At 37.3% G+C, this 14,409-nt stretch overlaps 1 protein-coding gene across 42 annotated transcripts in view; it reads left to right on the top strand.

The window, feature by feature from the left end:
- The window catches only part of CAPRIN2 (caprin family member 2), a 42,133-nt gene that overhangs the window by 25,986 nt on the left and 1,738 nt on the right, over window positions 1-14,409 (top strand). For 11 of the 42 annotated variants that reach the window (XM_069585438.1, XM_069585408.1, XM_069585442.1 and 8 more), the window contains 7 exons: window positions 1,942-1,997; window positions 4,233-4,337; window positions 5,620-5,766; window positions 8,461-8,629; window positions 9,984-10,163; window positions 10,863-10,963; window positions 14,040-14,103. In XM_069585438.1, the coding sequence (XP_069441539.1) occupies window positions 1,942-1,997; window positions 4,233-4,337; window positions 5,620-5,766; window positions 8,461-8,629; window positions 9,984-10,163; window positions 10,863-10,963; window positions 14,040-14,103 (822 nt within the window). Of the gene's footprint in view, window positions 1-1,941; window positions 1,998-4,232; window positions 4,338-5,619; window positions 5,767-8,460; window positions 8,630-9,980; window positions 10,164-10,862; window positions 10,964-14,039; window positions 14,104-14,409 lie in introns of all 42 variants that reach the window. The other 31 variants (XM_069585440.1, XM_069585413.1, XM_069585436.1 and 28 more) reach the window with 7 other exon arrangements.

A 14,409-nucleotide genomic window follows, 5' to 3' on the forward strand; every position in this document is an offset into this window, starting at 1 on the left:
CACAATTACACTCACCTCACACGCTAGTAAGGTAATGGTCAAAATTTTCCAAGCCAGGTTTCAACAGTACGTGAACTGTGAACTTCCAGATGTTCAAGCTGGATTTAGAAAAGGCAGAGGAACCAGAGATCAAAGTGCCAACATACGTTGGATCATTGAAAAAGCAAGAGAGTTCCAGAAAAACATCTATTTCTGCTTTGTTGACTATGCCAAAGCCTTGGACTGTGTGGATCACCACAAACTGTGGAAAATTCTTAGAGATGGGAATACCAGACCACCTGACCTGCCTCTTGAGAAATCTGTATGCAGGTCAGGAAGCAACAGTTAGAACTGGACATGGAACAACAGACTGGTTCCAAATATGGAAAGGAGTATGTCAAGGCTGTATATTGTCACCATGCTTATTTAACTTACATGCAGAGTACATCATGAGAAACGCTGGGCTGGAAGAAGCACAAGCTGGAATCAAGATTGCCAGGAGAAATATCAGTAACCTCAGATATGCAGATGATACCACCCTTATGGCAGAAAGTGAAGAAGAGCTAAAGAGCCTCTTGATAAAAATGAAAGAGGAAAGTGAAAAAGTTGGCTTAAAGCTCAGCTTTCAGGAAACTTAGATCATGGCATCTGGCCCCATCACTTCATGGCAAATAGATGGGGAAACAGTGACAGACATTGTTTTTTTGGGCTCCACAATTGCAGATGGTGATTGCAGCCATGAAATTAAAAGACGCTTGCTCCTTGGAAGAAAAGTTATGACCAAGCGAGACAGCATATTAAAAAGCAGGGACATTACTTTGCCCACAAAGGTCTGTCTAGTCAAGGCAATGGTTTTTCCAGTAGTCATGTATGGATGTGAGAGTTGGACTATAACTGAGCACAGAAGAATTAATGCTTTTGAACTGGGGTGTTGGAAAAGACTCTTGAGAGTCCCTTGGACTTCAAGGAGATCCAACCAGTCCATCCTAAAAGAAATCAGTCCTGAATATTCATTGGAAGGACTGGTGTTGAAGCTGAAACTTCAGTACTTTGGCCACCTGATGTGAAGAACTGACTCATTGGAAAAGACCCTTTTGCTGGGAAAGATTGAAGGTGGGTGGAGAAGAGGACAACAGAGGATGAGATGGTTGGATGGCATCACCAACTTAATGGATATGAGTTTGAGTAAACTCTGGGAGTTGGTGATGAACAGGGAGGCCTGGCATGCTGTAGTCCATGGGGTTGCAAAGAGTCGGACACAACTGAGTGACTGAACTGAACTGACTGAACTGATTAACACTGCACCAACACGGGTTAATCTGAATCTGGTCTGACACTTCAGGCTTTTTATTCTGCATCAGTTTATCTTAGGAGTGTAATGACATAATCAAAGCCATAGTTCAGCCGTAGTAAGCAGTATACATCAACCAGAAGACTGGTGCGGTAATTCCTGGTTTGGATAAGGAGAAGGAAGAGAGAGTAATTAATAAGTGATAGACATTAATAAGACTAAATCAAACTGAAACTATGTAATTGAAAAGTATGTTTAATTTACATGATCAAAGAGAAAAATGAAGAGACAGATGACCCCCGCAAGGACTTATTTTGAAACTTATAATTTAAAGTATATCAGCTAATTATTGCTCATGATAGCTCAGATTTTATCTTCCAGATTACAGTCGCTGGTTTTTAAAAAGTCACAGTTCTTTTCTTTTGGAAGACTTGAAATGCTGCTTTTGTCCGTTTAACCATGAAACATTATTAAATATCACAGATGGAACTAGGATGCTTTTTCTCTATAATCCTCTCTGACTTTTTAAAGCTCTAATAGAAAGGACTTGAGACCCAGTTCTTCTAGATACTGCTTGGTTTTATAAAATATAAACTTTAGTTTCCATCCAGTTGGTATGCATAAACTTTTCTCTTCCCTCAGTAGTTTACTGTTGATTTCACTCTCTACAGCATCTACAGAACAGAATCTATCCAATCAAAGTGATTTTCTTCAAGAGCCATTACAGGTAACTTCTCCAGATTCATCTTTCATTTACTCTTTTAGGAGAAACTCTTGTGTTGGTATGAATGGTCAGACTCACTGATTCTAATATTCCTAACTAAATTATTGAAAATGTTTTAAGGATATCTAGTGTTTTAGATCAAGTAAAACTGGTCCTCAAAAAATTCCTTAATGAACATGGGCAAGTCATCTGTTAAAACAAGGAAATTTTAGTGAGGAAAGAGCAAGCCTGAAGAATTCAGAGGTACTCTGGGAATCTTACTTTGCTGTTTAAGCTACCTAAGTCACTTAGTATATTGGCGTAGTAAAGAGTCTAAAGAAAGAAACGAATTCTTCTTAATTCATGGTTAGTCCCTCACCCCATTCCCTGCTTTAGCTAAAGAATTCCATGTTATCTGTTCTAGCTATTAGATTCTGTATGAGGCTTTCAGTCAACAAGTTAAGATTATTTTTGGATAAACCAGTAGTCTAGTCTAATTGTTCTCACAGGCATGCCTCTGGGGTGGCTGCATCAGAATCATTTGGTCACTTTAATAAAAATACATAGAGTTGACCCTTGAACAATATGAGTTTGACCTGCTCAGGTCCTCTTATATGTGTTTTTTTTTCTCCCACTAAATCCATACAGTACTACATATCCGAGGTTGGTTTAATCTGAAGGTGTGGGACCACAGGTACGGAGGGTTGACTGTAGGGTCTGAGCATCTCTGAATTTTGGTAGCACAGCGAGTCCTGGAGCCAGTCCCTGTGGAGACTGAGAGAGGACTATATTGTTAGTTACCACCTTAGACCTGTATGTTTGGCATTTCCAGGGGTGTTGTCTATTCACCCATGTTTTTAGTCTGCTCCTTGGGTGAATATGCATGTTGATTTTTTGGAACCACTGGCCTCTATCATCATGCTTACTCAGAAATACTTAAAACAAACTCTAGCTGGTCTACTTAAGGAGCAATCACTTGGAAGCAAAAACTGCCATAACTTCTCAATAAATACTAATGTAAAGAATGCTTATATTTTTTGTTAACCTCTTAACTAAAATTCAGAGTCTCTTAAAGCTTAACTCTCAGGTGTGCCAAATTGCCTTAACTTAGTATCTGTGAATTTTTTGGCAGTTGACTTAGTTCTGTTCCCACAACAGCCAATAGCATTTATTTTGGGTGGTTGTCTCATTGTTTTAAAGAGGAGGCCAGAAGCAAGGCCTAGGTTTAAAACACTCCTGTTTTACAATAGTTTGGTCAGATCTAAATTATACCTATTTAAATATATAAATTGCTCTAAAGGATTTAAGATTTTTTTTCATAAGCCGTTTTCCATGAGATTTTTTAAACCTGGTCCCCATCTCCTTCCCAAGAAGCAGCATATCATGATGAACTCTTGGAGAAGATGACTGAAATGTAACTGCTCATTAGCATTGGGTAACCCATTTATTACTTGGGCTTCTGAGAACTGAACTGAAGCATTTAGATAAAAGGAGTGGATTCACTGACACTTCAGACCTTGTGATTGCTAGAATTTTATGGATTTCTGTTATATTCCAATACCTGTTATGCCATAGAATTCCTTCCTAGCTGCTTTCATAGTTTTTTTAAATCAGTTACAGTTGTCAGACTTAGTTCAGTTCCTATATGCCTTCTCCCAATTTTTATTTTATACATATTAGCTTTAATTTTTGTTAGGATATTGGTGCCATTGTGACTTATGTATTTTATTTATACTTCTTCCCACTCCTTTAAGACACTGAGAGCACGTAGAGTAAAAGATAGTTGTCATGATTCTGGCAGACCCGTGCTCGCAGCGTTAATGTACCCTGGGCTCATTGCCCAGGGAGCTTGCTGTTGAGTGCCTGATGGAAAATCTGGCCCCAGATTTCCATGGCCAAGAATCTTGATAAATGAGGGTGGGATTAGATGTGTAGCTTTGGTGACTAGGCCTGGAAAGGCAGTGTAGCTGGCTGCTTGGATTTAAATCTCAGCTCTACCCCTTAATTTTAGAGTGATCTTGGGTAAATTATTTAACTTTCTTTACTTCTGCCTGATTATGAATAAAATGGGAATAGTTGTACCTATTGCTCAGGGTTATTGTTAGGAGTAAATATATTAATATGTATTAAAGTGTTAAGCATAGCAATTGGCACTGCCGAGTGTTCAGTGAGAGTAATGTGTTGCGAAGGTCAGGGCCCACGTAATATAAAGTGAACAAATTGTGCCTTTTACAATGTTTTATATCTTCCTGTGTCTAGGCTGCTTCTTCTCCAGTTACTTGTAGCTCAAATGCTTGCTTGGTTACTACTGATCAGGCTTCTTCGGGATCTGAAACAGAGTTTATGACCTCAGAGACTCCTGAGGTAATAAGAGACCAATTGTCTTAATTTCATTTCTGACTTAAAGAATAGTAGAACGAGCTTAACATGTGAATTACAAGCATGATCAACTTAATGACTGAACATTTATACTTTAATAATGTTTGCTTTCTGTTGATGTTGTAGTCCTGGAACTTATACAGGTAACTTTAACTTTATTGTGACTTTACCATATAAATAGACTTAATAGTGTATTAAATAGACTGAAAAGGCAAGTGTATTGCCTTTTCAGATACAATAAATTATATCCGAATCCGAAATGCTAATGTCAAAAGGATGAAAATTTCTAGGTAGGGGTAGGATTAGCAATAAGTTCAAGTTTCTCATTATATTTATATTGAAGGGCTCCTTAGGAGAGAAATCTTTTATACATATAACTGAAGATTCAATAACTTTATAGAGTTAATATTAGCACTGACTCAGTCAGAATGAGTTCCATTCTCTTTTTGGCTAATTTTGTCAAAGCATTTTGACAGTATTATATGTGTGCTTTTGATAGTTTGTACTATATTTGAGCAAATCCTTGAGATAGGTATAGCATGATAGGTAGATTTTTAAAATTAGCAACTCAGACTTTATTATTATTTCTTGGTTAACTATTATATAAGAATATGTATTCATTATATAAGAAAATAGTTTTTATGATGTTGATTTGGTCTAAATTTAAATTAAGTGTTTGCCACCTAATGAGTCACATCTGTCTGCTTCATTACCTCATTGGGATTGTTTTTTTCCTACCTTTTAAGTATTTGGCTTTATTATCTGTTGTATCAAGGAGTTGCTAATTCCCTTAGTTAAGAGTTATTTATATCAGCTCAGGTTTGGTTTTCTTTTTAAAGGCAGCTGACTAAGGAATCCACTAGTAAGACTTTGAAACAGAAAAAAGTTAACACTGGCTAAGCAACTCACCCAGGGTTTTTCTTAAGCCTAATTCTTCTGTATAAGTTTGGAATAATATTAGATTCTGAACTAGAAAATATTACAGGGTTTGAAAGGGACTAGGTCCTCATAAAAAGTTCAACCCCTCATCTCTTAGATTGATTAATAGTAAGAGTCTCACTTAGTCAGCAAGCTGTGCAAAGCAAATACTAGTGTGCATGCTCAGCAATTGAGATTTGAAATTGTAAGCAGAAGCTGTTCTTTTGCATTCCTATGTCCAAATGTCATCCTATAGGACTTGCTGACTTATGCCATCCTGGGGTTTAGTGTAAGTTAACTGCTTGTTGTATGGCAGGTGATTGGCTGATACTGCATTTCTCCTCCCTAGGCAGCAGTTTCCCCAAGCAAGCAACCGTCTTCACTAGCTTCTCCAAATCCTCCCATGTCAAAGGGCTCTGAACAGGGCTTCCAGTCACCTCCAGCAAGTAGTAGTTCAGTAACCATTAACACAGCACCCTTTCAAGCCATGCAGACAGTGAGTATAAAACATGAATGATGATTGCAGCTCATTATTCCATTTAAAAAGCTACTGTTTCTTTAATATTGGGTACTATGTGAAAAAGTTTGCCTTTTCTATTACTCTTACTTGGACTGATAGAATTTGAGTTTGTTCAATGGAAATATTGTTTGTGGAGGGAAGAGTGTTAAATTCAAAGCCTCAATAATTTTGAATGAATATTTTGTCAGGGCATTTACCCTTCTGAAAATTAGTGATAGGCAAAGCTGAGGAGACCCATATTAAAGAAATGAAATGTAAGTGGGAAACATAATTTTCTATGAATAGCTTAATAATACTAACAATTACTAATATCACAGTTCTAGTGTTCCACGGCATCAATACCCTGAAATATAGGACACATACTTGTGTGTTCTATTACTGTTGAAACTTTCATTTGATTTCATCTTCATTCATCTCATGCTGGGTTTTGGAGAATTGTTCAAGATTTGTATGGTATTTTGAATTACAGTCTACTTCTGTGGTGGCTCAGATGGTAAAGCGTCTGTCTACAATGCGGGAGACCTGGGTTCGATCCCTGGGTCAGGAAGATTCCCTGGAGAAGGAAATGGCACCCCACTCCAGTACTCTTGCCTAGAAAATCCCATGGACGGAGGAGCCTGGTCCATGGGGTTGCAAAGAGTCAGACATACCTGAGCGACTTCACTTTCTTTCTTTCTACAAGTTGTAGTTAAAACTTTTTAAGATTATATTACAACTAAGTTTGTATATTTATTCTCTAAACCTAGAATAAATATAAAACTTTTCTTTAGAAGAACTCAACGTCTTAGCCAATAAATACTCTTCCTGATGATGCTTAATGTCCCACTTCACGTCCTTTTGAGTGACAGTAGTGAGATGAGGCCAGTGGAGTGGCAGTGGGAAGCAGACACAAGGCAGGGAGATGGGCTGGTGAATTCAGACACATTAATTCACTAATCTTATTACTCCCTGCTTGGCCACCTAGAAAAAGCTCAGTATCCTTGCTTTCCCTCTATGCCTGTCAATCCATCCTACACAATATTGTTTTTTTTTAGTAAAAAAACAAAAATCAAGCTACATTGGTTTTATTAAGTTTTTCTTATTCCTAATTAAAAGCAAATATTGGTCCATTATTAAATGAAATTGAATGTCTTTACCTGACAGTAACTTTTGAAGCCTGGTGTAACTTGCCAGACTAGTCCCCTGGACTTGTCCTGTACATTCTTATCACAAATACCTCTTTTGCTCATGCTGGTCTGTCTGCTCTACCTGTTTGGTTCCTATTCAATAGTACAAACTGGTTCTTATTTGTTCATTTACTCATTTATTCAACAAACAGGTAGTTCAAAGCCAGGCACTGTTCAACAATGCCTGGGTTGTAACAATGGAGAATAGATGGGTCTTTGTGCTTAAGAAGCTTATATTTTATTATGGAGGTGGGAGGGCTAGAGAGAAAAATACTCATATATATGTATAATATCATATGTGTATTGGGGAAAAATGGAGCAGGATAAGGGGGCTCGAGAGTAACAAAAGTGCTTTATTATACTCAGTGACCAGAGTCTGGTCAAATCATTGTCCTGCCACGTGGTAGAAATTCAGTACTGAATTTGCAGGTTTTTTCATTCATCCTCGGTTTCTGAAAAAGTACCCTCTTGCCCTATGAAGTTTTTATTCTCAATAAGCAGCATTATGATAATGTAATATCAGGAGAGTTAGTTTTTGTACTTTATTTAACTTCTGTCAGAAATCAAATAGGAATTTTTTTTTTTACTGTGTTAAAATGTGCATAAAATTTACTGTTTTAACCATTTAAAAATGTATAATTCAGTGGCATTAAGTACATCCACAGTGTTGTACAGCTGTCACCACTGTTTTTTCCAGAACTTTTTCATTATCCCCTTCTTCTCCCTGGTAACTTGTATTCTACTTTGTCTCTATGAGTTGCCTATTCTTAGGTACCTCATATAAGTGGACTTGTGATATTTGTCCTTTTTCTACCTGGCTTATTTCAGTTAGCATAGTATTTTCAAGGTTCATCCATCCCTGTTGTAGCATGGATCAGAATTTCATTCTTTTTTATGGTGAAATAACATTCCATTGTTTGCATGTATCACATTCTGTTTACCCTTCATCTGCTGATGGACGCTTGGCTGTTTCCACCTTTTAGCGCTTATGAATGATACTGTGCACACAGGTGTACACATCTCTCCTTGAATCTCTGCGTTCAGTTCTTTGGGTGTATGCCTACAAATGGAATTAGCGGATCATACGTTAATTGTACATTTAGCTCTTTGAAGAACCACCATACTGTTCTCTACAGTCGGCTGTACCACTTGACGTTCCATCAGCATTGCATGAGGATTGTAATTTTACCCCACCCTCAGTTATACTTAGATTTTCTGTTTTTTTTTTGTTTGTTTGTTTTGTTTGTGTTTAAGTAATCATTGTCCTAATGGGTATGAAGTGGTATCTCATTGTGGTTTTGATTTATTTTTTTGTCTAGTGGCTAATGATGTTGGGCATCTTTTCATGTGCTTATTGGCCATTTATTGTCTTTGAAGAAATGTCTGTTCAAGTCCTTCACCCATCAGACAGAAGTTTTTGAATGTTGCAGAGTTTTGCCAAATGTCATCCCTCATTATTTTCTATGAAACTTTGCAAATGACTCAGTGTACTCTGTCTTTTAAGGTATTTAATGTTAATGCACCTCTGCCTCCACGGAAAGAACAAGAAATAAAAGAATCCCCTTATTCACCTGGCTACAATCAAAGTTTTACTACAGCAAGTACACAAACACCACCCCAGTGCCAACTGCCAGCTATACACGTAGAACAAACTGTCCTTTCTCAAGAGACTGGTAAGATCTTTGTATATATTTTGAAGACTTAGATGAGAGCTAATTAAATGGAAAGCAAGTCTGTAGTGACATTTGAGAGGTTCTTTTCTGACTAGTAAGCATTATCTTTTCTCCTGTTCAAGTGCTGAGAAATGCTTAATGTCTTTTCCTCTCTTTAGTTAAGTTCACCTGTTAGTTTTAACGTTTGTAGAGGTAGAACTTAGATGGCTGATGTAACCCTGGAGTAGGCTTTTTAAAAATCTGATTGCTTTGATTACCATCAGCAGTGGTAGAGGTGCATAAGACACTATCCAGCTGCTTTTATGAAGGCTTTGAAATCATTGTTAACTCTGTGTTATCACAGATAGATGGCTGTCTGACCATTTCTCTTTTCTTCGCTCTTGAAATAGAGCATTGATTAATGTGAAGATATATATTTAACTTATTATGCTTATTCCACTCCTTGCTTAGAGATGGGAGGCCCTTTTGGTCTTTCATGCTATTATAATAGGTACATGAAAGAGCAGGCAACTATGTAGTCATTTCCCAATCATAAGAAGCATTTGTAGATTTTTAATGGTATTGCAGACCCCTGTTGGGTTTTCTAAAACTTAAGCCTGAGCAAACAAATTGAGCATTCTGAGTACTTGGTTAATTGCAGGAGGTGGTGAATGTAAATCCCTGGACCTAGCCACAGATGACCTCCTTCTGTTCTCACCTGTGCTGTGAAAACATAGGACGGGCGATGTACATAAAGGATATTGTTTGTTACATGCCTTTTCAATTAAAGTATTAATAAAAGTTCACTTTCTTATTCTCCATGAGGTGAAATATTTAGCCTTTCTTTTTCCTTTGTGGTAAAAATATACATAACATAAAATTCATCATTTTAAACATTTTTTAAGTGTATAGGTTTTATGGCATTAAACAATCCAAGTTGTTGTGTGGCCAATACCACCATTCATTTCTAGAAATTTTTCATCTTCTCTATTTAACACTAACGCCCCATTTCCCTTTCCTTCCAGCCCCTGGCAGCCAGCATTCTACTCTATGAATTTGCTCTAAGTACTTATCTTATATAAATGGAATCATACAATATCTGTTCTTTTGTAACTGACCTATTCCATTTACCATAATGTCTTCAAGATTTATCCATGTTATAGAGTGTGTCAGAATTTTCTTTCTAGGGCTGAATAATATTTTATTACTTAAACATCTCTATATATACACATGAATATCTATGGCACCTATTTTTTTTTTTTAGAAGGGAGAAAGTTGTATTAAAGGTTTGCTCTACACTGACTTCTAAGTATAAAGAATATTAAATTTTTATTACCGTTTAACTCTTGGACTCTAAAACTGTTTCCTTAAGCAGCAAGTTTTCCCGATGGAACTATTCAAGTAAGCAATGGTAGCCTTGCCTTTTACCCAGCACAGACGAATGTATTTCCCAGACCCTCTCAACCATTTGTCAATAGCCGGGGATCTGTTAGAGGATGTACTCGTGGTGGGAGATTACTAACCAATTCGTATCGGTCCCCTGGTGGTTATAAAGGTATGCTCTGAATATATTTACTTGACTCAAGCTGTTTTTACTTTACCTTGTTCCTATTTGTGATTTCTGTTTATAATGTAGTAGAGAATTCCCTATTTCTGCAAAATAGAGTATTTCTAATATATCTTTTGTCTATAACAGAGGAACTTTTTGTATGAAAAACTGATCCTGTGACTTAACTGAAGTAAAAGGTTGAACATTTTGTTTTTTCCAGGAATTAATTTTGGTTTTCATATTTGAATAATTTCTTTCTTTGCTAATTGACCTGGCTGGCTCAAAACATGTTACAGTTAAGACAAAACCCATTTCTTAGTTTTTTTGTCAGAGTATACCACAGATGATAACTTTGAGAGTATAATAGTGATACTCTTTTAAGTTAGATATGGTTCCAAGTATTCTAGTCACTGCATGATATTGGCAAAAGTATGCTAGACCAAGGCTTTAACCACCATCCTTTCCCAACCCCATCTGTATCCGAGCAATAGTAAAATTCTACAGTTGGCTTATTTGAAGTCTGTGATATTTTTATAAATGTGTGTTTTATTGTGGAAATAATATTAAAGAGTTTGCTTAAAGAAGGCATAAATCTAGTGATGGCTTTATAAGATCAGTTTAACTTTTTAAGTGGTATAGAACAGACTGTTTAAAAGTTTAGTGTAATTTTGCCCATAATTCTAATGTAAGTTGTTTATTTACTAGGTTTTGATACTTATAGAGGACCTCCTTCAATTTCCAATGGAAATTATAGCCAGCTACAGTTCCAAGCTAGAGAGTATCCTGGAACACCTTATTCCCAAAGGGTAAGAATAATTGTCATAATTGAACAATTGATGTGAAGTACAGTTGATGTGAAGCTAGTGATTAACCTATAGCAGAGTCATAATTTGTTTTGTAATGGCACTTTTATTACTATGGAGAGTTGAGTTGGGAGCTTTTCTAATAACCCAAGTAGGATACATGACAATTGCCTGTTACATGGAACTTTAGGAGGTCTTAAGTGTGTTAGTTGCTCAGTCGTGTCTGACTCTTTGCGACCCCATGGATTATAGCCTGCCAGGCTCCTCCATCCATGGGATTCTCCAGGCAAGATCTCTACTATCCAAGAGTGGATAGTTATTTCTTCCTCGAGGGGATCTTCCCGATTCAGGAATCGAACCTGGGCCTTCTCCATTGTAGGCAGATTATTTACCGTGTGAGCCACCAGGGAAGCCCAGGACGTGTTAAGGACTTGATTAAATTTGCATTAACTCATTTACTTCACGACTCTATAAGGAAAACTGGAGTTCAGAAACAAGTAACTTGTATAAGGTCATTCAGCAAGTAAATGGTAGAAATTATATGCAAGTTTAACTCCATAGCCCATGAAAGTGAAAGTGAAGTCGCTCAGTCGTGTCCGACTCTTTGCGACTCCATGAATCGCAGCATCCCAGGCCTCCCTGTCCATCACCAACTCCCGGAGTTCACTCAGACTCACGTCCATCGAGTCAGTGATGCCATCCAGCCATCTCATCCTCTGTCATCCCCTTCTCCTCCTGCCCGCAATCCTTCCCGGCATCAGTCTTTTCCAATGAGTCGACTCTTTGCATGTGGTGGCCAAAGTACTGGGGTTTCAGCTTTAGCATTATTCCTTCCAAAGAAATCCCAGGGCTGATCTTCAGAATGGACTGGTTGGATCTCCTTGCAGTCCAGGGGACTCTCAAGAGTCTTCTCCAACACCACAGTTCAAAAGCATCAATTCTTCAGTGCTCAGCCTTCTTCACAGTCCAACTCTCACATCCATACATGACCACAGGAAAAACCATAGCCTTAACTAGATGGACCTTAGTCAGCAAAGTAATGTCTCTGCTTTTGAATATGCTATCTAGGTTGGTCATAACTTTTCTTCCAAGGAGTAAGCGTCTTTTAATTTCATGGCTGCACTCACCATCTGCAGTGATTTTGGAGCCCCAGAAAATAAAGTCTGACACTGTTTCCACTGTTTCCCCATCTATTTCCCATGAAGTGATGGGACCGGATGCCATGATCTTCGTTTTCTGAATGTTGAGCTTTAAGCCAATTTTTTCGCTCTCTTCTTTCACTTTCATCAAGAGGCTTTTTAGTTCCTCTTCACTTTCTGCCATAAGGGTGGTGTCATCTGTATATCTGAGGTTATTGATATTTCTCCTGGCAATCTTAATTCCAGCTTGTGTTTCTTCCAGTCCAGCGTTTCTCATGATGTACTCTGCATATAAGTTAAATAAGCAGGGTGACAATATTCAGCCTTGATGTACTCCTTTTCAAGTATAGGAAAGTCCTTTTTATTAAAAGTTTAATTTTTTGGTTAATTCTCTATTTGAATAGTTCAGATATTCTTTACTGTATGTGGTAAAAGATTGATAGGAAGATGTTAGACTTTCCACTTTAACAGTCCTTGGAAACTCCCTGTCTCTGAGCATGTCTGGATATGAATTTATACTACATTAGCATTTTAAGTTTTGAAGCTTTACAAGCCTTCTGTTATATACGTGGTATTTTACTGAGTTCTGTTGTTAATATACAAAGGATCTCTACTTGAAGTGCTTACAGTTACATGAGGTAAGATAGATGTCTGTACAGAGGCAGTGTTGAAGAACACACTTTGGAGAACACACCACGTCACCTGAATGACTTGGGTTTGACCCTGGATCTCAACAACTCCCCTCGTTGTGTGACTTTTGACATGTTATATAAACTTTTTGAGCTCTAGTTCCTTATCTTTTTTTTTTTTAAGTCACTCAGTCATGTTTGACTCTTTGCGACCCCATGGACTGTAGCCTATCAGGCTTCTCCGTCCGTGGGATTTTCCAGGCAAGAGTACTGGAGTGGGTTGTCATTTCCTTCTCCATAGTTCCTTATCTTTTAGATGGAGACTCATCAGTGTGAGTTACTTATATCTGAAGTGTTGAGGATTACTCTGAGAGAGTCTGAGGATTAAATGAAGTGACAGACAAAAGTGCTTTGTATGAAAATGCCAGGCATGTATCAAGGATTCAAATACCAACTGTTATTACTTGATTGTCAATACTGTGTGTGAAGAGAATATGTTGACTAAAACAAACTTCAATAATAGCACATCTGTTCTCAGTACCAATATTCTAGTATTTTTTGGTGCTGTTTTCAGTTTCTTATTGAGGAAACATAAGATATCAATGATATCTTATGATATCTTATGATATCAATGATAGTAGTGTTCTTGGGAAGAGGATGAGGAGTTTGGGGTAGGAGTATTATTATTTTTATTATGTATTTTCTTGTCCTATTGAAGCTTTTTATTACATGTTAGTAATTAATGACACTGCTAACTATTCTTTTCATGACTTGTACGGGGGCTTTTACCATACTTGGGAGTCAGTTTGAAATGTTGTCTTTTGGACATTTTTTGGTAAGGATTCCAAGAAATAATATGTTCATGTGTTATAATTCTTACCAATTTCCTTGTCAAAACCCTTAACACAGTTAATAGTTGTCATCACCCTTTGGTTTATAAATAGAGAGGCTGGATTAGTCTGTATTTTTGCTTTATTATGTCCTTTTGTATTGAGATGAAGCACAGAGGACCAGGCCATATTTCTGAATTTCCCTCATAACCTAGCACTGTGTCTTTTATGCAGTGTTATCTAAATACTTTCTTGTTTTTGCAAGTGTTAACATATCTAACCTGTCAGGGTAATTAACAGATGAAGATATATGTTACTGTGACCCTTGTTTCGTTTTTCTTGGTGTCATCTGAGCCCCTTTGGTTGGTTGTCGTTGAAGTCCAGCTCAAAGGCTCAGAGGCCTTAGTCTTACAGGTTTATTTGCTAGTAATAACTATTTTGCCTTTTTTGTGCTGAGGTAAATATTATGTGTTCATTTTAGGATAATTTCCAGCAGTGTTACAAGCGAGGAGGGACATCTGGTGGTCCTCGGGCAAATTCGAGAGGTAAGGATAATTAACTGAGGAATTTATTTACCCAAAACGTACCTCTAGATCTTTCTTTATTCTCTGTCAAGTTCTCCCCAAAGTATGTTGTTTTCAACATTCATCTTTTGAGGTTTTGGGTTTGCTTAAATGCAGTACTGAAGACCAAGGGAGATAGGCTGTGGAGATCATTTGTCACTTTTAAGTGTATGTGGGTGCTGTGTATGTTATAAACTTGCTTGACACCAGAGCATAATTTAACCTTAGGTGCATATTCACTATACCGACTTGGTATAGTTTTGGGTGATGTTTCAGGATGGTAGTTGT

The sequence above is a fragment of the Ovis canadensis genome, chromosome 3 (genome assembly GCF_042477335.2).
Source record: "Ovis canadensis isolate MfBH-ARS-UI-01 breed Bighorn chromosome 3, ARS-UI_OviCan_v2, whole genome shotgun sequence".
Taxonomy (NCBI): Eukaryota; Metazoa; Chordata; class Mammalia; order Artiodactyla; family Bovidae; genus Ovis; species Ovis canadensis.